The sequence below is a fragment of the Cyrtonyx montezumae genome, unplaced genomic scaffold (genome assembly GCF_038088225.1).
Source record: "Cyrtonyx montezumae isolate F1298 unplaced genomic scaffold, pur_monq_1.0 scaffold_4, whole genome shotgun sequence".
NCBI classification, from domain to species: Eukaryota; Metazoa; Chordata; class Aves; order Galliformes; family Odontophoridae; genus Cyrtonyx; species Cyrtonyx montezumae.
Window position 1 is genome coordinate 11,539,429 of NW_027072045.1, and position 23,674 is coordinate 11,563,102.

The 23,674-nt window shown below is 49.9% G+C and overlaps 2 protein-coding genes across 6 annotated transcripts in view; one reads left to right on the plus strand and one right to left on the minus strand.

Moving 5' to 3' along the window:
- The window catches only part of NT5C2 (5'-nucleotidase, cytosolic II), a 52,476-nt gene extending 38,913 nt beyond the window's left edge, over positions 1–13,563 (plus strand). For all 5 annotated transcript variants that reach the window (XM_065746457.1, XM_065746459.1, XM_065746458.1 and 2 more), the window contains 15 exons: positions 2,518–2,635; positions 3,978–4,073; positions 5,122–5,213; positions 5,392–5,449; positions 6,170–6,263; positions 7,228–7,281; positions 8,161–8,244; positions 8,860–8,901; positions 9,871–9,978; positions 10,159–10,225; positions 10,840–11,010; positions 11,721–11,772; positions 12,016–12,076; positions 12,555–12,731; positions 12,833–13,563. In XM_065746457.1, coding sequence (XP_065602529.1) covers positions 2,518–2,635; positions 3,978–4,073; positions 5,122–5,213; positions 5,392–5,449; positions 6,170–6,263; positions 7,228–7,281; positions 8,161–8,244; positions 8,860–8,901; positions 9,871–9,978; positions 10,159–10,225; positions 10,840–11,010; positions 11,721–11,772; positions 12,016–12,076; positions 12,555–12,731; positions 12,833–13,096 — 1,538 coding nt within the window. In that variant the 3' untranslated portion in view covers positions 13,097–13,563. The remainder of the gene's footprint in view (positions 1–2,517; positions 2,636–3,977; positions 4,074–5,121; positions 5,214–5,391; positions 5,450–6,169; positions 6,264–7,227; positions 7,282–8,160; positions 8,245–8,859; positions 8,902–9,870; positions 9,979–10,158; positions 10,226–10,839; positions 11,011–11,720; positions 11,773–12,015; positions 12,077–12,554; positions 12,732–12,832) is intronic.
- A 7,824-nt stretch (positions 13,564–21,387) lies between these two features.
- CNNM2 (cyclin and CBS domain divalent metal cation transport mediator 2) overlaps positions 21,388–23,674 on the minus strand; it is a 101,772-nt gene continuing 99,485 nt past the window's right edge. The window contains exon 8 of the mRNA XM_065746456.1: positions 21,388–22,002. Within this exon, the coding sequence (XP_065602528.1) occupies positions 21,793–22,002 (210 nt within the window). The 3' untranslated portion in view covers positions 21,388–21,792. The remainder of the gene's footprint in view (positions 22,003–23,674) is intronic.

The window sequence follows — 23,674 nt, forward strand, 5'->3', positions numbered from 1 at the left end:
AAGGAGATGGATTGCTTGTTTGCCTGAAAGCTCACATTGCTTAAGCAGGTGTTCACGAAGGTTACAAGGAACGTGGGCTGTGGCTGGTACCAGCTGATGCAGTGCGGGCTGTGGTGTAGTGCTGCAGTGCAGTCAAGGTGGGCTCAGTGAGCTCTCAGTCTGTTCCCAGCTGTGTGTAACGAAAGGAAAGTTTGTCTTTCTGTAAGTATCATGGTCCCTGGGGAGCGTTTATTGTCCCTTTCCCATCCCCAGAAGATCAGTGTCCCTGAGTAGTTTGTTTATCAGTGAGAAGGCTCTCGTTTTCTGGGTATGGTGGAATGGTAGGAAAACAGGGAAAGGTCCTGAGGTATGGATGAGCTGGTAGCTTACTTTCATGCAAGGAGGAATCAGGGAGGCTCTATTCGTGGCTTGAGAAGTAAAGGGGAATAATTACTTCCCACAAAAATTAAAATTTGAATGAACCGTGTTGTAGTTCTGTCTGAGCAGAGAGTTGGGATGATGAAACCTGTTCTTCAGCCTTTGTCCTGCCCGTGTGCCAGCTCGTTTCCATAGGCTCAGAGAGTTCAGTGGAGGTTTGTGGTGGTAAATGTGATGGGAAGAGAAATACAGAAGGGAAGAAGCTGAGTGAGGGAATATGTGATCAGCCACACGTCAGCTGTTCGCTGAGCAGATGCGCAGGCTGTGTGAGAGGAAGCCCTATGGTTTGCCTGGAAGGGTTCTGCTGGAGAAGCTCACAGACCACCTCCGTTTGTCCAGAGGAGCTGCCAGTGTCCTCCCTGAGGTTCGTTGTGTCTGGGCAGTGCCACAGTGGTTGGTGAGTTCAGAAGGGGCAGGGATTTCTGGGAGAGATGTTTTGTTGGGAAGCGATGGTTTATGGATAAGTTGGTGGTGGTCTCAGGAAGCTGCATGGACAGAGTGGGGAATAGAGGCTGCTTCACATCACGGGGAACTTTGCCATGCTCTCACCCTCTGAGAGTACGTGCAGGTGTATTTATCACTGTTTTCCCTTGGAAATGTCTCTACTGTTCTGCATCAAAGGAGTTCCTTTTTCCAGATGATGCCCTGGTGTCACTCTCACAGTGTTCATCACCTAACTGCCTTTTGCTCCCTCCAACTCTAGCTCACTCCCCAGGATTGCCTTGTCAGTCACTGCTTCCTTCATTAGCTGTAGTTTTTGATTGCTTATTCCTATCTGTAGCTCAATCAACCCTTCCTTTCCTGAAGGACAGAAAAGGCAACGTGCACTGCGTGTTGTATCATGTTATTGATATATGATGTTTGCCACTGGTATAATGATGCTTGAAGATGTTGGTAATTGTTTGGATTTAGTTATCTGTTCAAGAACATTACAGGTTTGCTTTTTGCATTTGAATGGTATTTAGTTTAAGATGAAAAAAAGGAACTTGTAGAATATTTCTGGATTGTTAATAGATACAGGAGCCCTGGTTACTGAGTCTTATTTCTCTGATAGTTCTTACCTTGCTAGTAGTTTTGTAGTATTTTATGCGTTTGTTTTCTCCTTTCAGATTGAGCTTCTGTGTTCCACAGTATACATACGGTGCTGATTACCTGGGCAGTATAGACAGTGTGCATTAATAGGCATTGTGATGCCCACGGATGCACGAGCTACCTTTCAGGAAAAGCAGTCTGTCTTTTAAAGAGCTTACTTACACGTTTTCAAACTTAGCTGAGTAAAATACAAGATATTCAAGAACTTGAGACGCAGCTGGACCCACGGGACCCCCAGTATCCCTCATGAAGGAAAGGGTTTTATTTGACCTCATTGTGTCTTAGAGCCAATTTAAGACAGTGTCATGCAACAAATGTTGACATACTGTCATAGAAACACAATGACTTCCACCTGTCACAGAGACACAGCAATGTCCTTCTAAATGTTCGTTTAATGATCTAATTAAATAGTAACATTTCCAGTGCACGGGAAGGTCGTTGGCAGGAAGAAGACAGTCCTGAAGGTAGGAATGACTTGGTTGAACGAGTCATTCACTTTGCATTGAGCTTAGGTGTGTGTCACAGATGAGCAGCTCATGGGAAATGTGGGAGCAGCAAGCCTGCCTGAAAGAGTAGCATTTTGGTGCACAAGAGTAATAGCTAACAGATCTGCGAAGTACCATATGGTATTATTAACAAACAAACCGTATGTTAAGTTGACAGCTCTACCTTCAAGCTAACTTAGTCTGCAGCAAACATAAATTCCCCTGAGATGAAATCTGAAGACAATACTAAGCTTTGGGATTGTATCCAGTAGCACAACAGCAATGAATTTCAGGCTTTCTAACCACAAATACATGTGCTCCCAAAATGTATTGGTTTCTTCAGCAGCTTTGCGAAATCACAGCAAGCCAAACCTGATCTGAGCAGGTGGAAGAGGGAGTGTTTGTGCATCTGTGTAACGTGGAGGAGGGAGGAGGGCGAATGGGAACATGATTTTTAACTGCCTTCTTGTTTAACCCCCTAGCTCTGTGCAAATTTTCTAACTGAAATCTCATCTTGGTACAGTGTATAAATCCCCTGAATACGAGTCTCTTGGATTTGACCTGACCGTAGAAAGATTAGTTTCCATTGGATACCCTCATGAGCTGCTCAATTTTGTGTATGATCCTGCATTCCCTACCAGGTAAATGACTAACAGATACCAACCCAGCCTGCTTGTGGCCTTCATTATTTGTTCTGTTACGTTCAGAGGTGATGCACCGAGGCCAGGTGTTCAGAGCTGTGTCTTTGAAGCCTTGGTTGCCCACAGATCGTGGGGAAGAGAGCGGGCTGCTCTGGTACGTGGAAGGCCTTTGCACACTGTAGTCCATGCTAGCAAGGAGAGGGAGAGCAGAAGAGGCTGCTGAAGTCATGGTCCAAAAATAACCTTCAAAGCAAAGACAGCAGAGACGCAATGGGTCCTGGAACAGAATCAAAATCAAAGCTTGGGAAGAAGGAGCTGCTAATGTCCATGAGGCCAGAAAGTCTCAGAACATTTTTCTGTCATTATTTTAATGAATTAATGTGTTTTCCTTTGGTTTTGTCAAACCAGACACAGCAGCATTAAACTGATGGTAACCAGCAATAAAAGTGGGACCAATCCAGTCCACTTGTCTGGATGAATCAAATGTGAAAAGCAAAGTTAGCAGTACAAAGTTACTGAACGCTTACATTTTGTCTGTTGTTAGCAGAAGTTAAAAGGATATTTCTCGTTTTAAAGGCTTGTAATCTAACTCCATGCCTTTAAGCCATTTCCACTTGTGCCTTTGCTGGATTTTGCTTTTGGCTCCTCTGGGGCTCTTTTTTACAAAAGGCTGGAGCAGAGGCTTGGTGCTCCAGTTTTAGTCTGGCAGCCTCCTTCCTTCCTGCCTGCATGATTTACACTGAGACTGATGCTGTGTGCTCCCATACATAAAAAAACATTACGAGCATGTCATGAAGACTCCTTAAATCCCTCCCAGTCATCCCAAGCAAGGGCCAGAAAGGGTGCCTCTCCAGGTGCAAGATAATAAGTGAGGCAGTTTTGCTGGACTTGGAAAAAGTGTCCCACACATTCTGTGCCATGCTTACGTGCCCCATCTGGCTCTGTCTGTGACAGGGAGATGAAAAGGAGGGGGGAAATTCCCTTATCCCAGCTCCCAGCAGGGCTGTCATTGACCACAAGTGCAGGTGTCAGATTCGTGACCCTGTGGAAGAGGTCCTGGTAAATGCACAGCTAAGCCTGTGCCAGGTTAAATGGCTCCACTTTCAAGTCCATGCAGAGCAGATCAGCTGTGTCTTTTACCCTGGCAATGCTTTGCTGTTGCAAACCTGCAGCCAGGTAAAATTTGCAGCAAGCATCCCTTTGCACAAAAGCAGCACCTCTGGTCTGGTGCCCCACGCCAGGCAAGCCAGCTGCTTTAGAGCTGGGTTGGGAAGAACTGCTGTTGAAATAGTCACCGCTTTCACTGCTCTCTGCTTCATATCTTTAATCACTTTCTTAACAGAGGCCTGGTGTTTGATACCCACTATGGAAACCTGCTGAAAGTTGATGCCTATGGAAATCTCCTGGTGTGTGCACATGGCTTTAATTTCCTCAGAGGGTGAGTGCTTACTCTTGACCGCTCTTTTTTACTTAATGTGATCTGTAGGGCATCTGTTGCATAAGGACTTGTGAAGACTTCCAATGCTGATCTAAGAAAATTCAGGGGCCCAAGGTCAGAGGCAGCTAGAAGTCTTTATTCAAGGCCTGCCCGGATGCTTTTCTGCTCAGTCTGCTGTAGGGAAGCTCTGCTGATCTCCAGAGGTCCCTTCTAACCCCTACAATTCCGTGATTCTTTGATGCATCTTTGTGCCATTTCCTGCACCCTTCCCCATCTGCTTGCTTTCCTTGCACCCCAGAGAAGCTGCTTTGGAAAGCAGAGGGCTGCAGTGCTGCATGGCTGATGTGTCCCAGCAAATCCCCTCCTACCTGCAAGGTGGAGGGATGGAAGGCAAGCATGGCCCACTGCAGGGCCTCAGGGTGATGAGCCTGTCATTGCAGGCGTGTACAGCCCTGCAAGCAGGAGGTCAGCGTTTTATAAAAGATCTTATGAATACACTTGAGTTCCTCCTCGAATCAAAGGTGACCTTTCAGAAGCTCCAGAAATGAAGGAAACAGGAACGGCTGAATGGCTTTAGTTGTCACCACCGTGCTGGTTAATTGCAGCAGGCCCCAGGCAAGGCTCCTGCAGTGCAGCCCTGCACTGCCCTGCGGGAAGCTGCCTGGAGGGGTGTTCAACAGCACATGGAAAGTGGGGGAAAGTTTAAGATAAGCAAACAATGAAAGTGCAGATGATGTAAGGCATACCCATAGCCAGCAGCATGGGGCTTAAGGTCGAGTTGTGGACTCCTGACCAGTTTCCCTCTGGGGGCCTGGCTCCTTTGCTGACTCAGGATGAGGGTTCTGTGCCTGGAGCTGCTGCAGCCAGTGCAGTGACAGCAGTGTGCAGTAGGTGCAGTTTTCCTAGTGCTCATAGGAAAGCTAGGTGGTGTTTGAAGCAGAGATACTACTTGCTAATGGACCCTACTCTACCCATGTTCTGCAGGTCAGCACACTGTATCCTCAGTATGTTTTGTGACTTCATTTTTCTCCACCTTATCTGTTCTCAGGCCTGAAACACGGGATCAATATCCAAACAAATTTATCCAGAGGGATGACACAGACAGGTTTTACATTCTGAACACATTGTTCAATCTACCAGGTGAGTCCCTTGTGGCTGTTCCTGTATCTCTGAAGCATGTAAAGCTTTTCTGATGTCTTACTCAGCTGTTTGGTTTATTTGTTTTTGAATGAACTTTCTTCTTTCAGGCACAGGGCCCAGATTAAGCTGGCTGCATGGTGTTATCCTTGTTTTAAAGTCTTGCTTTGCTTCTTTGCAGAGACCTACCTGTTGGCTTGCCTCGTGGATTTCTTTACTAATTGTGATCGGTACACTAGGTACGTGTCCCCTCTGGTTAGATGTGCTGATAATATTGTAAGGTTGTTATTATAAAATGCAATATATATAATACAGATGCAGCTGCTGTTAATATCACTGGAGGCCTCTCAAGTGGTTTCAGTGGGGAAACATTCAGGCGTCTTACTCTTCTGAAGCATTTAGTGCTGATGAGATGCTCTTTGTGTGTAGCCTGGTTATGTGGGTCTCCATAGGGCATGCCAGTGTCACTGTACTGGCTGATACTGGTATTTGGGGCAGTTTCTAAGACCACATACATATTAAAGAGTGATTACAGCTGCTGGACAACTCGTTCTCAGCTCACGTTCTTTGGATCCATGTTTGTGAGCAGGTAACTGAGAGACTAAATTTCCTCAGCCAGTTACCACAGGTTATAATTGAGGTCTTTGTGCAATCAAAAGTAAAATATTCAGATATTCCGTGTAGTTTAAAAGGCTATTTGAGCAATGTAAATATTTTCCTAGTTTTCAAATAGATGGAAACAGAAAAACAAGCTGCACATCCGAGTGCTGCTGTGCAGCTGACTTGTGTGATGGGTCATTTTTGCTTATTTTGCAACTCGAAAGGAAAGGTTTAATCATGTAGTCTATCGTTGCTGCAGTAAAGGAGTCAGTAAGAAATGAATTAGGTAAGATAAAAATGCTCCCCACATTTTGAACCCTGCAGCTGGCCACTGCATCCTCTTCTCTTTCTCTCCACAGCTGTGAAACGGGGTTTAAAGATGGAGACCTCTTCATGTCATTCAGGAGTATGTTCCAAGATGTCAGAGATGCTGTTGACTGGGTTCATTACAAGGTGATTGCAAGAACTTGAGACACCTGTAGTCATAAATGAGTTAGAGGGACTGGTTTGTAGCTCTTCAGTTAAGATATTCCACTTCTGGGCAAGAGCCTTGCTTTGCCACCTAGTGAGCAAATAATAAACTGCAATTTTATGCAAGTAAGTTGAGATCTCCGGCACTGCAGTATCTCTCTGTTGGCTTCCTATTTCTTTTTGTTGTGCCTAGACTGTTTCCTTGCTATAATTTGTGGGCTTTAGAATGTGATGTCATGAGGATACTTGCACTTACAGTTCACAACTCATACATTGTCACAATTTTTAAGAAGGCAGTTTTACTGTAAATATATCACAATGGTAGTATCTTACGTTGTCAGAAAGGTATCTGTGTTAAGCAGAATTCACCAGAGAGGAAGCCATATATCAGCACACACGTGTGCAAATTTGGAGTGTAGATTTTGTGAGCGTTGACGCCTCATTCAGGGCCTGATTTTCTTGTTCTTCCTCATTGAAGAAATCTGGTGGGGTGGGATGGGGGAACTGTCACAGGAGATCTCTGCTCACAGTTGTACTTGTGGTGGTTTGAGTCATGCAGAAGTCGGGAATCTGTTGTTCTTTCCTTATGCAATGTTACCTGATACATGTTGGAGTTGGCCATCATGATGGCCAGTGTTGGAGACAGATCGTTGACGGTCTTGTTTGCTATGGCAAATCTATTTGTTGTTTGTTTCTATTGTATTCCCTTCTGAAAGGGTTAAAATGCTGTTGAAGTGGATTATTTACCATGGTGAGGGAATCGATGGATCACAGAGTTTGTGATGGTCCCTGCTACTCAAAGCCTCTCATCTCTAGAGTCACTGGTTCAGATTCGCCCTGGTTTGTACTTTCACAGCATTTTGAAGTGTGAAAGTTGGCATTACTTTGATGTCTCTTACATCATAAGTTTCCATCACCTCACTGGATCCTGTCGTTTCTATTTCAGGGATCTCTCAAGGAAAAGACCCTTGAGAACTTGGAAAAATATGTGGTGAAAGATGTAAGTGTGAAGTTGCTTCACTTGTGCTACGTGACATTCTGTACTGAGTAAGCAGGCAAGAAGTAAATACGCTGATTTGCTTTACTACATCACAAAACAGATAACGCTGTGATTTCTATTGTAATAACCAAAGACAAAGTGGAAAGTTCGGATGCAGCCTTTATTCTGAGCCACTGAGCCACGTGATTTCGTATTCACGCGCATGTTTTTTACGTAAAATATAAAAGCCAGAGGAAATGTTATCATGGGACACAGGTGGATATGCTGGCCAGGCTTACGTTGTTTCTTTTGGTGCTGAAAGCAGCTGAGCTCCCTTGCCCACATTTTCTCTGCCCAATCAGTCCTCTGCTGCAGACCTCTTTTTAAAAGTAACAAACGAGCACGGTTGAAACAGAAGTACTCCTTCACCATCCAGCAAAAGCATTACGCTCTGCAGTGCACAGGGTCCTTGTGGACCCATCATTTTATAATTATTCTTCAGTCTAAGTGCTCTCCGTGGGCTCCTCCTTTGGTGGTGGAATACCACTTTAAAGCAGTTAACCTTGTTTCTAGTTACGTGCCTGCAAAGTTCTTAGGAAACCGCCCTGTGAGGTAATCAGTCAGCTCCTCTGGCAATGAGCCGAAGATTTGCAATTCAGGAATAGCTCCAAGAATAAATTCTTCCTAATTTGAGGTTGGAATCGTAATACTCTCCAGCTCGTGGCTCATGGGAGCTCAGAAGTCACCTCCTGCCGGCCCATTTTGGGAGGGGATCTTGGGCTGAGGGTGGTGGTAGCAGCATTTTCCTTGTTTTGACTGATGGGATCACAGCTGAGCTGTGTTTTGCCCCTGGTGTACTCTATGACTCTGTGTCTGACTGCTCTGTCCTCTGCCTTGCAGGGGAAGCTGCCACTGCTGCTGAGCCGCATGAACGAAGTTGGGAAGGTGTTTCTTGTGACAAACAGTGACTATAAATACACAGATGTAAGTGCTGCGTGAACTGATGTATCACTGTTATGGAACTAACAAAAGCCAACCCCTCAGTCTATGGGATTTGGCAGGATGGCATCCGGTGGGGAACTGGGTGCTTTTGAGCTGGGATAATTTAGCAGTGAATGCCCATTAGGTGGTGAGACTTCTCGTTTATATTCCTGGCTCTGCCACTGACCTGGTACAGGCCTGGCTTAAGTTGCCTTGCACCTCTGTTCCTCTTTTCCAAGTGAGACAGTTCTTAGTAGGGAGAAGTCACCAAACCCATGATCCTGGAGCCAGGGAGGGCTGTGTGCTGTGCTGCTGGCTGAATGTCAGGATGCTGCCACACTGCTAAACTCAAGAATCACATGCCATTATAAAGCACGGCAAGATACAGCTGAAGCAGTGTGCAGATTCCTGAGGCAATTGTGTTCTTTTAAATATAAAAACAACCATTTTATTTCCTTTCACTTTATGGTCAGTCCATTCATTCTGTCTCCAAATCTTAGGTTGACTTTCCTGTAAATGCTGAAAATTAAGTTTTGTAGCCTGAAAAGACAAAAGCAGAAAAGCATGTTTTTATAAACTACATAAAAGATACATCTTTGAATACTTTCTGTCTTTCAGAAAATCATGACTTACTTGTTTGACTTTCCACACGGACCAAAGGTATGTGGTTTCCAGACTGCAGTTCCAAAAGGAATTGATGTGCCTAATTATCTGTGTAGCTGGAAAGCATTTTAATCCTGCTTCATCAGCTGCATGGGATTAGTTGCTTTAATCTGGTTAAAATATGCTTGCTGTTTAGTGCCCTATTTGAATAGGATCAAAGCAAATACAATATAACAAAGAGAAAAGAGGCATCATCTAGTCTCAAACAATAATCTGTGTTAGTGATAACATTATTTTAGTGTTAACACATTTTAGCTGTGGCGTTTTACAGCCAGATTTCTTACTAATCTTGTACAGTGTTTTGTTCAAAAAATATCTTGACAGAAAGGGAAGGGTTGTATAAAACTGCAGAATCCTTTATGGCCTACTTGTGCCCCTGCTGTGGTAGTTCCTAAAGTTTGCCATGCTTCCCCTGGTGTCCTGAGGACGAAACTTTTGGAGAGAGGCTCGGGAGCTGAATTTATACTGCTTTCTCAGTCTTTCATTAGGAGACCATCTCATCTTCAAAAGATGTGTTTCCACACTGCTCTGAAAGTAGAAGGCCAAGGGAGAAGTTGCAGAACATGGGAAATGACGGCTGGTGTCCGTCAGGCAGGGCTGTGGTTTGGAGCTGTGCTCTGTAGAAGAGAGTCCAGGCATTTTCCAGCTCTCAGCAAGCGTACCAGTGTGTCCTTGGAAGACTGAAGCCACCAAGTCACATTTGTCACATTCAGAAGTGGTGACAGCAGTGTCATTTAGTGAATCTCTTTGCAAGACAGCTGTGCTGCGACATGGCTGTTTCTTCAATAGTCCTCACAGCTGGGCTGGGCTGGGCTGGCTTTGCCACAATCGAGTGCTTTAGGAGATGGCAACACAGGCTCATGCACACAGCCGTGTAGAAAGAAGATGGCTGTGGGCAGTGACAGTTAAATTCCCTGTGGTTGTTTATGTGGTGCCCAGTTCTAGGATTTGTTTTTGTCTTTGCAGCCTGGGAGTGCCCATCGGCCATGGCAGTCCTACTTTGACCTGATCCTGGTGGATGCACGGAAACCCCTCTTCTTTGGGGAAGGCACCGTGCTGCGGCAGGTGGACACGGTGAGCACCATGCTGCGGGCACCTCAAAGGCTGGAGGGGATCACTGCTGTGGTGTCTTAGTGGGAATGGGCAGCGTGGTATTTAGGCTGGACCTGCCCTAGAAACAGAGAGTGAAGAAGGAGGACAGAAAAGACCCAGAGCATCAGCTGTTCTTTACCGAAGTGATATCTCCTCCTTCAGGTGACCGGGAAGCTGAAGATCGGTACCTACACTGGCCCACTGCAGCACGGCATCGTGTATTCAGGAGGTGAGGTGGAACACTTCTTGTCCTGTGAAGTGGCTCTGTCATGCCCTGGTGGCCTTCAGCCACTCACGAGGACTCATGCAGGGTGGCTGGGGGTTGCGCCGGGATCTATGCAGGGCTCTGTTTTCTGAAACACATCCTGTGCCCTGTGCACCAAAACCTCTCTATCACTATTGCTGCCCAGTGCTGAGAAGAAAGGGACCTGTTCCTCAATGCCTTTCCCTTCCTTGTCAGGGAGGGCCTGGGAAATGCCAGTGGAGGGCTGGGGCAGGGGCGGGGGGGGTCCTGCAGCTGGTCATGCTGGCAGCAGTGAGGACAGCTGGGAATGCTGAACAGAGTGGTCGTACCAGGAAGAGGCAGCAGCTGGATGCACAGGGCTGTCCATAATGCCCTGAGCTCCATCACTGTTACGTGGCCAGGGCCCTGCAACGTCCCTCTGCTGCTGCATTTGTATGGAGGAGTGTGTATATTCCAAGGGAAGCTGAGTGTGCAGTGCCCTGTGGGGTTTAGCAGTTGGAGATTTCTGGGAGGAAGATAAACCAGCTGCATCCCTAACCCTGCTCCTCAGAATGGAGCCTTGGGCTCCTCATTCTGAGCCAGTCTGTTCTTTGTCTCAGGCTCCTCGGACACAGTCTGTGACCTGCTGGGGGCTAAAGGGAAGGATATTCTGTACATCGGAGACCACATCTTTGGAGACATCCTCAAATCCAAGAAGCGCCAGGGCTGGAGGACCTTCCTGGTGATCCCTGAGCTGGCACAGGAACTACACGTCTGGACTGACAAAAGCGGTTAGCAGGGGCAGGAGGCACAGGGGAGAGGGAGATCACTCATCTGGCAGCCTCGCTCCCACACCCACCTTAGGCCCTTCTTTCATGGGATGGGTTGTTGGTGCAGCAACTGGGGTGCTCACAGGGTCCCAGGTCACTTGCCTGTGATCACCCCACCTTGACTTGGCCAGGGGAGAAGCTGCTGCTGGTCAGGGTTGAGCTGTTCCTCATCAATAACCCTGTCCCCAAAACTCCTCTCCCTCTGTCTGTGTACAGCTATGGCTTCTCTAGTAAAAAGCATCTGACGAGATAGCCAGGTTATTGTCCCTGTACTGCCTGAGCCATGACTGCTCTCCAGTCTGCAGGGAATCTCTGCTCACCAGGTGCTTCCTCTTCCTCCCTCCTTCTCCTCCTCCTCCTCCTGCTGCCAAACTGCTGTTTCCCATCTTTGAGCACTACTGCTTTTCTCCTGGTCTGGGGGTTATGCACATTGTCCCACGGCTGGTTGGAAGGTTTCTGTGAAAGCTGTTCAGCCTCAAAAACTAAAGTGGCAACCAAAAACCAAACCCCAAAGCTGTGCTGGTGGCATAGAGCACAACTGAACCCTCTCCCTGCACAGCGGCTGTGACACAGTACAGCCCCACCACAGCCCCGCGGGCAGGATGGTGTGCTTGCTTTCAGCCTTTTCATTTTGAGGTTAAACTTACCTTTTCCCCCTTTCTTTTATCCAGCCCTTTTTGAAGAGTTGCAGAGCTTGGACATCTTCTTGGCCGAGTTATACAAGTGAGTGTTCAAACACTGACAAGAGTCCTGCTGCCTCTCCCAACAGCTAACGCGTGGCTCTGACGAACCCTTGGGGTTGTGTTGGCAGCACTGCTGCCAGAGCTTTGCCTCAGGCCTGGGCTCTGCTCCTGAGACCAACAACCTCCCCCTCCAGACCAGCCTCCCTCCCTAAGCCCCCACCCTACAGCATCTGGTTCTGAAAGGCTTTTCACAGCGTGTATTTACCTTCTCGCCTGTAACTAGGCATCTGGACAGTAGCAGCAATGAACGCCCTGACATCAGCTCCATCCAGAGACGCATTAAGGTACCAATCATAAAAATCCCTTTTCATCCTTTTGGATCCCAAAGGGCTTGACAACCCGACCACCCACTGCTCAGCCCTGAAATGCTTTTCTCTGCCTTTGGGTGGGCACGGCAGGCGTGGCAAAGCCGTTCTGTCCGTGGACGCAAACGGAGGAGCTTCCCAGCTCACTGGTGTCACTGGCACTCCTGAAAGGCAGCCTGGTCTGGAATAGGGTCTCCTTCCTCATGTACGTAGCACCAGCCTTCGGTGCTCACTGCTGCAGAGCAGGGTGCTGGTGTGTGCCTGAAGGGGCCGTAGCCAGCCCCGCGTACGAGGTCCCAGCCTGGGGCAGGTGCTGGCCCTGGTGCCGCTGTTGCCTTCTGTGTTAGCTGGGGCTGGGCCGTGCTTTGATGCCTCGGGCTGAGAGCACACAAAGCCTCACCAGAGATCCTTGCAGGCTCCACACAGGCCAGGGATTTAACCTACCCTTTGCTTGTAGAAAGTGACCCACGACATGGACATGTGCTACGGGATGATGGGGAGCCTGTTCCGCAGCGGCTCCCGGCAGACGCTGTTTGCCAGCCAGGTGATGCGCTACGCCGACCTCTACGCAGCCTCCTTCATCAACCTCCTTTACTACCCCTTCAGCTACCTCTTCAGAGCCGCCCACGTCCTGGTGAGCTGCAGGCACGGGGGAGCACTGGGAGGATGGGGTGGTGCTGGGGGCTTCACGTGCTGGGACTTACGCTCTGGTTTCCTCTCCTCTGACACGTTCAGATGCCACACGAGTCCACGGTAGAGCACACACACGTTGACATCAACGAGAAGGAGTCGCCCATGGCCACGCGCAATCGCACCTCGGTGGATTTTAAAGATTCCGACTACAAGCGGCACCAACTGACCCGCTCCATCAGCGAGATCAAACCGCCCAACCTCTTCCCCCAGGCTCCTCAGGAAATCACACACTGCCACGATGAGGATGACGATGAGGAGGAGGAAGAGGAGGAGGAAGAAGAGGAGGAGGAGGAGGAAGAAGAATAAGAAGGAAAAAGCAAAGCATTTCTGAAGATAAACCGTGACTCTAGCAGTGATCAGGAGCAGATTCCTATGTTGGGGCCCTTGGGGTGATGGGTTGGGGGGTGTGTGATTCCTGCAAAGGCACATTTTGAAAGCAGCTGGAACCTTTCAACAAATTAACACTAATCAGGAGGAGACCTTTGTTTTCAGTTTTGCAGACGGTTCCAGGAGCTGATGGGTCTGCCCGGGTGGTGCGCTCAGACGGCACTGCCCGCCCGTGCTGTAATGCTGCTCCCCTCACACCTGGGGATACCGCGTGATTTTTCCTTTCCCGTGACGCGTTTCCATTCGCACGGTGTCCTGGAAACGGTTTTTTGTTACCCTCACGAGGAGGAAGAAGGGATGTGCTGAGCCCTGCGGGACACGCAGCAGCCCGGCTCCTCCCACCGCTGGGTGGCTGCCCTCGGCCCTCCGTATCCGCACCACCCCCACCACGCTCTCCAGGTTGCCCTGTGGCACCCAGCTCCACGTCCAGCCCTGCTCGGCGAGGGCGTCCCTGTGACCGGCTCAGTTCCTCCGTCCATCGCAGACAGCAGGATCCCGGCTCCGACGTGCTTTCTGCAGCTGTACACATCTGTTTGTGGGCGGTGCAGTCCCTCCCTGTGCTTCACCCTCTCTTCCATCAGCAGCGTTCAGTGCCCGATCGCCGGCGCGTTCCCCAGACGGCGGAGCCGCACACTGTGTTCTCAACTCAACTCCTGTAGTTCCAACCAGTAAATATTAACCCTGCAGCTTCAAGCTTTAGCATTACATTAGTCAGCTTGTCTTCCGCGCTGCCTGCTCCCAACCCTCCTGTCTGCTCAGCAGCCCAGAGACACAGACCCGCCGCAGTGAAGGGCGCAGTCTTCCACGGTGCCGTGGGCCACGCAGCTCTGCCCTGCAACAGCAAACAGCATTTGCCACAGCGCGGGGCAGGAGGTTCTCATCCATCTGCAGCTCCTTTGCCGTCAGCCCGGTGTGGGGCAGGCGAGGGGGGGACTCAGGGCTGCCGTGTGGCTGCTGGCCTTTCTCTGTGCTGTGGGTGCAGCTTCCCTGACTCCAGCCTGTGCCATTCACGTGTGAAGGGATTGCAGTGGGGGCCCTCCTGTCACAAATTCGACTGTTGTTTCAGTACCGTAAGCGCAATTAATCTTTTTTTTTCTTTCTTTTTTTTTTTCCCATTTTAAAAGTACCTTAGGAGAAAATAAAAATAGTACACACCACCACCCTCTGAGCAGGAAACGCTGCTACTGAAGCGGCAGTTGTTCAAGTCAATAAACAGTGATGTTTCTAAGAAGTGCCTGATGCATTGCAGCACATCGCTGGGCACGGGGCAGCAGGTGGCTTGGGAGGGTGGGGAGGGGGCAGCGGTGCTGGGATTTGCTGTGTCTAACCATCATTTCTTCAAGTAGAGCCACTTGGAGTCTTCCAGCTTTAGCTCAGCAGCAGGAGAGGACATGAGGCTGTGGGCAGGGCGGTGCGGGGAGCTCTGCATTCCTTCCGCTGCTGTAGTCCCACAGATAGCTCTCTCCCAGCCCAGCACTATTTCTGCTGGAGATAGGGAGAAGATGTTGCAAGGCTGGAGCAATGGGAGGTATCTGGCCCTCACTGCTGGGAAAGCACAGGCAGAGCCCGCCAGGCCCTGCTCCCTCATCCCACCTTACTGGGCCCTGAATCGCCGAACAGTTGGGTTGGAAAGGCTCTTAAAGCCCACCCAGTTCCACCCTCGTGTTGTGAGCTGGCTGCCACACACAGCTCAGGCTGCCCAGGGCCCCATCCAACCCGGCCTTGGGCAGCACCTCCACTAATGGGGCACCCACAGCTCTGGGCAGCAGTGCCATGGCCTCACCCCCCTTTGGGTGCACCACAGCCAACAGCTGCCATCAGGAAGGTCCAATGACCAACACAGGCTGCCTGTCAGTCCCTGTGCCGTGCCCTGGGGTCTCCCCACCCGCAGGGCCGAGTGCGACCGCTCCACCAGCACCCACCTGTGGGACCATCACTCCTCACAAGCTGCTCACAGTGACCCGGCCCTCAGTGCTGGAGTCCCACAGCTGCTGCTCCAAAGAACGCCTGCAGAGATGCTGGGTGCATCCTGGCTGCTGCCAGCCCCACCTCAGGCAGCTGCACTGTATGGCAGGAGAAAAGCTGGGGTCTCACAGTCAATAAAACCCTTTTCCTGCGGACTTCCAGGCAGTGCTGGGCAGTGCTGCAGCCTGCCCCTTCCTGCACCAGGACCGGGCTGGCAAAGCCATTCCCATTCCCGGCTTCTCACACCCACCTTGCCCCAGGCTCTCCTGCCCCGTTGCTCTCCCCAGCGCTCTTGGTCTGGCCACTCCATCACCCAGTGGAAACGATAGGGCCAAGCAGATGGCATTCCAGCTTCCCAACAAACAAGTGACGTATGGCAAGCAGGCTGTAAATAAGGGACATTTATTAGAGGAAGAAAAAGGCCATCAGCTTTGAGGCACTGCTGCCTTTTGCCATCCCCGGCTCCGGGATGGAAAGCCCCAGACCCCAACGCAAAGAACACAACCTGGCCCTACAGGATCTGACCTCACCATGGCTCCCGACAACTGAGGAGTTAAGGGCTGCCCGGTGCCAGCAGCAATTCCTGATTAGCTGAGAGCTGGGCCCGGGGTCAGCACCATCAGCCCCACCACCCGCGGGCCGACAGCCGCCCCTTCGGAACGGGGGGAAGTACGGAGGAGGGAAAAATGCATCAACCGGAATGGCCAACAGAAAAAAAATCATCATTTATCTAGAAGAACAGAAATAAACAAAACGCTTTTAAAACAAAATCACAAAATATACAAATAAATCAGGTACAAAATAAATAGGAAAGATTGGAAATCTACAACAAAATTGGAATAATTATAAAATCCATTCGTATGACAATCAGTATATGAAACGTATACACCTCATTCACGATTTCAGTTGTGCTTACTCAGGTTTCTGTACACACACGGAAATACTGCGCTCAGAACGCTACAGCTCTGCAGACCCAACACAATGTACAGTATGATACAATCAGCAAAGACCGCGTGCGATGGGCAAAGGGACGTGGGGAGGGAGCAGGGAAGCGCCGGGCTCAGCCACCCCGAGCACGGCCACAGAGCTCTGCAGGGGAGCACGCTGAGGGCTCCTGCCCTGCTCCCCAGTGCTGGAGAAAGGTTTGGTTTCGGAGCCCGCCAGGTGCGGAGAACCAGCTCTCTGTGGCTTCCCGGTGACGGAGGAAGGCGCCCTCAAGCAGTTGAGTTTTTGGATTCAGTCTATTTGGCATCCAGGTGCGAAGCAAGCTGCTGTGCTCAGCACACACAGAGCACGTGCACCGGGTGAAGGGATGTGGGCCTGGCTGCAGAGCAGTCACCGGGAGCCCTGCTGCACTCCCACACTGATCTTTGGGCAAAAGCCCAAGGCGTCCCTTCAGCATTGGCACTTCCAACTAAAGGCCTTCGGCTGCTCATCTGACACCGAGAGTTTTCTCACTTGAATTCAGAAGGACTCTGGGTTCAACAGTGAATCTCAGAGGATCAAAACGTCCTCTTGTAAAGTTCTGTGGTTTCTGAACAGCAGAAAGGTGACGGCAGACCTCTCCCCCAAGCATGAAACGCTGGCTGAGCCCTTCCTTCCCAGCAACCCCTACTGCTCAGCCAACTCCCACCCTGCTTCGAGGGCAGAACTCATGGAGACAGCTGAGCCACCTCCTGAGCACTGGAACTGCCACAGCTTTTGCTGCAGGCACTGCTGTGCCCACAGCCTCAGCCCAGGCCCACCTGGGGGAAACACTAAAGGAGAAGCGCTCAGGAACCGGGATCTGGAGGACTCCATTATTGGCCCTACCTGAAAGAAACCAGGGCCTGAAGGAAAACCTCAGGTGAGACCACAGAATTTTTCAGCTGTAGCCAGAGGAGCAGTACCTCCCCAGTACCCCATCTGCAAGGTGCAAAAGCCTTAATGGTCTGACATGAGGATAACAAGACAGACAACATCACTTTGGTAGAGTTTGATGCTACTGAGCCATGAAACCTTTCCTCCACCACTGCACCCAGGCCTGCTCTGGGGAACACGCCCAGGGCCCACATCCAGCTCCTAACACAACAACAGCTACACAAAACCAACCTGAGAAGCAAAACCGTACCACTGTGGATCTGCAGCTGTACCCCCTCAGCCTCAGGGACAAGGCCATGAAACTGAAAACAGCGACATGAGGACACGCCCCAGGACAAGAGCAGAACAGCATGTAGGACTGCATCCCACTGCGCTGGTGCCATCTCAGGGCTCACAGCACTGCACCCTGCAGCTGACGGAACAAGGGCAGCAGGGAGCAGGGCAGGGCCAGCTTCCCAGCCCACAGCACAGGACTCGCCCTCTGCCTGTCAGGTCAGGAGGAAGGCTGCTCCCTCCTCTATGCCATGCAGTGGTGCCTGGTTTCCACTCCCATTTGTTAAGCTTGTTGGTTCAACAAGCAGCACTCAGGCCTCAGTATCCAAGGGCCGGGCACTTCTTTGGCACTACCTTTTCACTGCAGGTCGCTCCTCACCCGCCAGCCCCAGCTTCCTACTGGCAGCCCAGACATTGGATAATGCAACAACTGGTACATAGGCACTAGTTTTAAAACCACAGACGTGTATTAGACAGCACATTAAAAATGGTACATCTTTCACATGGGAATGGTCTCTAGAGTCTATTTCAGCACAAGGAAGATTCACGTCCCAAGCGGTCCTGGAGAAAGTGGCTGTGCTGTCCTTAGGGCAGGGTACTTACACGGGATGTTCGTCGGGGGACAGCCCCTCACAAAGCCGCCTCTTTGGTTTCCTTTCCTCTGAGCTGAACTGAGCCAGAGTCCCACCAGTGCCAACCTCACCTCTGGAGCTGGGCCTGCAGCTGGGGAGCAGCACAGGGCGATGTGTCCGTGGGTGTCACGGGCAGCTGAGCTTCCTGCAGGTGCCTGCTCCACCCGCACAAAAAGGCACTTAAAGAAAAGAAGAATAAAAAATGATAATAACTCTGCGGTGAGGAAAGGGGAAAAGCATAGAAGAGAGGGGGAACAGGCTGCAGAGCACAGCGCTGAAGGAGCCAGCCCAAGGCCTGCAGGACTCAGCCCAGAGCAGCAGCGTGTCAGGACACAAAGAGCACGAGGGGCAGCAGGAACACAGCTGGGGCACGGGAGGGAAGTGTGGGGGAGGAGAGGTGCTGCTGGTGGCACCACGGGGCTGCAGCCTGCCCTGCTGCCAGCCTCCTGGGTGGGCACCCAACCTCTGTGCCCTCAACACTGGGAGACCTCATCCTGAGCCCTGGGGACAACGGACACGCCAGGGTCTGAGCGAGGGGACAAACCACAGAGCCCCATGAGCTGCAGAAGCCGAGGAGCCACGCTGCACCCGCCCGAGCCCCTCTGCACTCAGCCACGTGCTTCGTGTGATCTCCATGTCACCAGAGCCAGTCTTGTTTGGAGGAAGATTCTCATTGGAAAGCAAGAACATTCCTTCACTCTTTACAATGATTTGGCAATACACAGAATTTAAAAAATAAAAATAAAAAATCGTAGTTACAACAGATTCAGGTTCATTTCTTTAAAGGAAATTCAACCAACAGGAGTGTAAAAGTTATAATTCACAGTTGTGCATTTAAGATATTAGTGTTTAAAATGTCACTTCAAAGAACTCTCTGTGCAAAATTGTATTGACAGTAGAAACCATGGCGAGATGCCCCCGGCCCCCAGGCTGCCACCGCCCCACGACGGACGCGGTGAGCTCAGCGGCAGCGGAGCTGACACGGGAAGATGCAGTATCCTTCCTGCAAGCCAAAGCCTTGCCAAGGTCTGAGGCCAAGCCCAACGACTCCCAAAGCCACCGCCAGCACCCCATGCCACCGCGCTGACCCACAGCTCCGCCACGCAATGGGGCACGGCGTCTGAGCCCACCTGAACAACAAAGCCAGCACTGAGCCAGGGCAACCAGACCCAGTGCTGGCACTGCTCAAGGACACGGCGTTCCCGTCCCGCTGGGGACGGCCGAGCTCCAGAGGGATCTGAGATGAATAGGGCTCCTCTGCTTGTGCTGGCTCCCAGCACAGGGCCGGGAACCCCTTGCCTTTGTGAAGCAGTAAGACTGCAAATACCCTGAGAACAGGGAGACAGGATTCCTTCCCCTCCGCTGAGAGGACCATGCCTTGCGTTTCAAGCTAATTCGTAGCAGCAGCTCCCAACCCCTCCGGGTCAGGTACGTATTTTCCACATGAAACACATCTACAGTCAACTATTTTTCTGGAAATTATTTCAGTTTCCATTATCAGATCTGTATACATAATGAAAAAGTCATGCAAAAAACAACAACAACAAAAAAATGGCCTGGAGATCTGTGACCAGTGCAGCACAGGCAGAAGCAGGAGGAGGTATTTGCTTTGGGATCACAAGGCTTTGGTTGGAAAATTTGGCTTTTTTTTTTTTAATGGAAACAGACACTCAAACAAATCCATAGCCTGCCGTAAGAAGCAGAAGTCATATCCAGTGGGCAGCCTCACCTTGAGCCTCCCCTCCTTCGGCAGGTTTTACAAATCAGATACTGCATCTCAAGTTCAGTACCGTGTCGGTCACTTCCAACAAACCTTTACATTCAGTAACACTTATAGAAACAGCAGCACAGCGAGGGGCTCCCCGCACCAAGGACAAACACCGTGACATCTCAATGCTCTGGGAGAAAGGTGCAACACCAACTGCAGCTCCTGGTGCCTCTGGGTGGTGGCTTTCAGACAGGACCCAGAACACACTATTGGAGAGCTGGTAAGGAGCTAAGCCTTCGGGCCCTGCACTGTGCCCCACAGCCTGCTCCAGAGCTGCACACCTGCTGTCCTGCAGGGAGTTACTGCCAACTTCCTGCCAACATTCACCAAGGGGGAGTGAGGGTGAGTGCCCCTCTAACCCGGGCAGGCACAGCGCTCTGGCAGTTGCACTTGGGGCTTCTGTGGGGGGAAGGGGTGACTGTCTGGGTGTAAAGAAAGGAAAGGAGATGCTACATAATCAGGGGCCATGGGTCTTGGAACAGAGAAATCACAATGCCTGGTTTATTGATCTCTGCTTGCATTAATACTGAGGGCAACATTCACATTTTGTTTGAGACGGCACTGGAAGGGGAGAGGATGAGGAGGGGGGAACGGTTTTGCTTTTGGTTTGTTTTTTACTTTCATTTGAGGACTTAAACTTCTTCCATAGGACCAGGGAACACGCGATGCACAACTGCCACAGCTGCCCCTTGCTGCACCCAGCCTGCATTCAGGCTCTGGGGCAGAGGACCTGGCTCCTGCTGCCTTGCCCCCGGGTGGGAAGCTCTCTGCTCTGCTACCAGGGTCATCCCTAAAATGGCTGTTAAAAGGGGCCAGAGAGAAGGAAATGCACTGAAACCACTCAACGGAAGGAACACGGCTGGGAACAGCCTGGGAACAAACCTCTCTGAATCCCTGAAGTGCAATACATTCACGTCTGGAAAGTTTTCGTCCGTTCTTGGAGAGGACAGGATGGTCCCAACTCCTCAGCAGAGCCGTCCTTGCACTGGCAGAGGTTTTCTGTCACCTGGAGGATGTACTTTGGGCATAACTGTAGCAGCATCTTTTGTGTTAACACTAGAGATTTAAGGGAGGGATGAGGACTACTGTACTCCGTGTTACCAACAAAAAACTGCAAGCTGCCCTGGCCGAGGTCGCAGTGTGCACACCACTACAGCACGGGGTGCTTAAAAGCTTGTTGGTTTTGGGTGCACACATTACTTCACCATACCATTGTCAGGAGCGTCAACAAAAAATCACCCAGTGACTCTGGTATGGAAAATGACAGCTGGCTTTCATCTCATGAGACTGCAGCTTTGCTAATTAAGTCCTTCCCCCCAGAATCATCTTCAACGTACACAAAGATTGTGGAGGTCACAAAATGGTAGAGTGTAACAACACGTTGGCCTGTTTTACAAATACACCTTCTGAAATTCGAGAGATCATTAAATACTAAAAATAACCACTCCTTCCCTGAAACTGGACTGGAAGAATGTAATAATACTCATCCCTTGACCCTCCAGGTGGCTGAAACCAGAGGTTCCTCGAAGCTCACTCGTTCTTAGGACACAAATACATACAAGTACCAGTTACTAACATCTTCAGCAAGGCAACAAAAAGGAACAGAGAGAGAAGTGAAAAGAGGCTTAAGGACATTGGAGCCAATTCACAAAACCACGACAGAGCCTATTTGAGGTTGGGGAGGAACAGAAACAATTTAAAACTCTGCAAAATACTTTTTAAAAACATGATCTCTCTTGAAAAAATAACCGGAGCAGTTTTTAAACTTCTCCATATGTGTCTGAGGAGGAAAAACCCAACAAGGATCAAAAATACAGATAAAAAATAAACAAGATTCTACTTTGCAAGAAGTATGACCATTGTTCTCAAGGGTGGCTCACCATTCCCAAAGTACACTTGGGGCTTTAGTCTCTCTGTCTTGCTCTTTGCTCCTTTCTTCCTGTTTCTTCCTCTTCTTGCTCCCACAACGGACGCAAAAGTCTTTGGTCTCAGAACACTGGATGCAGCACAGTGTTGCAAGCGCGTACTAACGGTGTCACACTCGGGGAGGAGACAGGAAGGAGCGAGGGCTGGTCCTGCTGGGGAGATGGGATGGGTGGGCTGTGGGGAGTCAGCTCCTAGATGGCTCCTTCACTGTGCATACTGTGGTTGGGCTTGTTGTGAGTCACACAGTTCTGCTCGTTCAGCAGGTTTGCTGTCTCGTCCGGCAAACCGTCATGCAGCTCCGTAAGAGTCAGTTCGATTTTAGTGTTTTCACTGTCCGAGGACTGAGGTGTTTTGTCCATCCGGGATGCCATCAGGGCATTTTGGTACTGCTGTCTTGAGATCTGCTCCGAGCACAGAAGGAAGGAACAAAAAGAGCCAGTCACGCTTGTGTGTCTCTCACAGGACACCCCAGGAAAACGAAGAGCCCTCCCTTTCCGGATGACCACAGTTCAACTCCTGTTCACCCGGCATCAACTCCACTTCTACAAACACCCCTGTGCTTTGCAAGACCAGAGCACCCCAGCTCCATGGCATGGTGACATCTCCACAGGCAGGGTGGAAGCACAGGGCTGTGTGATCACCATGCTGTACACAGGCACCAATTTACTCCTGTGCAGAGATTTTGAAAATCAGACTTCAACTTCCTTCTAACATTGCACATTTTTAGGGTCTGAACTGGAGTCCAGTGAAGTCTTATTCCCAGCTTCAGTGAGCTCTGGAGGGGATTCATGAGTCCTCAAAGAGCCAGAGGGCACGAGCATTAGTGCTCTTGTCTAGGGTAGCAAACAGGCAGGAGCTACCCCATAAGCTCCTGAGGTCAGGCAGCACCATGTACGTGTGCTGGCAGCCCCATGTGCTACAACAGCAGCAGATGTAAGCTGAGCAAGACTTTCAGAAAACCTAAAGTTTTTGCTTCAACACAACAGAGAGACTGGAAATGGAGAGTGTCAGACGGACGAGACACAACTCCAACAGCAAAATCCAAGCATGTGCAAGCAGGTCACAGACCTGGCTCACAAGGTATTACCTGAATAAATGCCCATGTGTTACAGTGAAAAAACATGTTTTGAGTACTCTGCCCTATTATAAAACAGGGTGATACAAAAAGAGGTCTACAAGTCTGACTGCAGAGAAACCAGGCAATGTGGCATTCTTTAGACTCCACATGAACATACTGAGAGCTGGAAGGACTTCATAAAAGGGCTTCATAAAAGCCACCACCAAGATGAGCAGCTGCTCTGTACAGCAGATCACCCATTGAAATCTGTAGTGAGAATCACATGCTTAGGAATAACTATTTACTGACCTAAACCATGAAGCCCTGAACCACTGATCAGTACATTTGCATCTGTCAAGTTCTGAACAGACTGTGCTCTCTTCTTAAAATCTGGCTACCTCTAGGTGTGAAACAACTGATTTAGCATCCAAACATTTCTATTCTATTTCCTAATTTCAGTACTGAATTAACTTTGACAGAAGCTGAGTTCACGAGTAGTTTGAGTTTTATACAGAGAAAATGTGAAAGTGTACTTAATTTAAGAAAAGCATCAAGGTCAGCTTCCAGCCATGAGAAGTCAGCTTCCCTGGACTCCCAGCTGGGCTAGAATTGCTGCCAGCATTGGCTCCTCCTCATCCCACAGGACTCGCTCACACTTCAGTGTGGGATACGCCATGCTGGCAGGCAGAGCTGCATCCACACAGCAACTCACTGGGAGTATCAGACCTAAGTCTAACGTATGAAGTTAAGAAAAGCGCCCAAGAAATCTCCAGGTAGAAGGATGACGAGTTCAAAAGTAAGATCAAGAACTCAAAACTGAAACAAAAACCAAGAGCGAATAAAAACTGCAGCCAACACAAAACACCCCATCCTGTAGAAAAGGGTGCTGCCTGCTAACGTAAGCTCTCCACTGCAGTTGGCTCAAGGCTTCCTGAGGACGTGTCTTTCAGGACTAAAAGCAGAGAAGAGATTTTGTATAATCTCTCCCCTTGAGACCCAAAATCCAGGAACTCCTA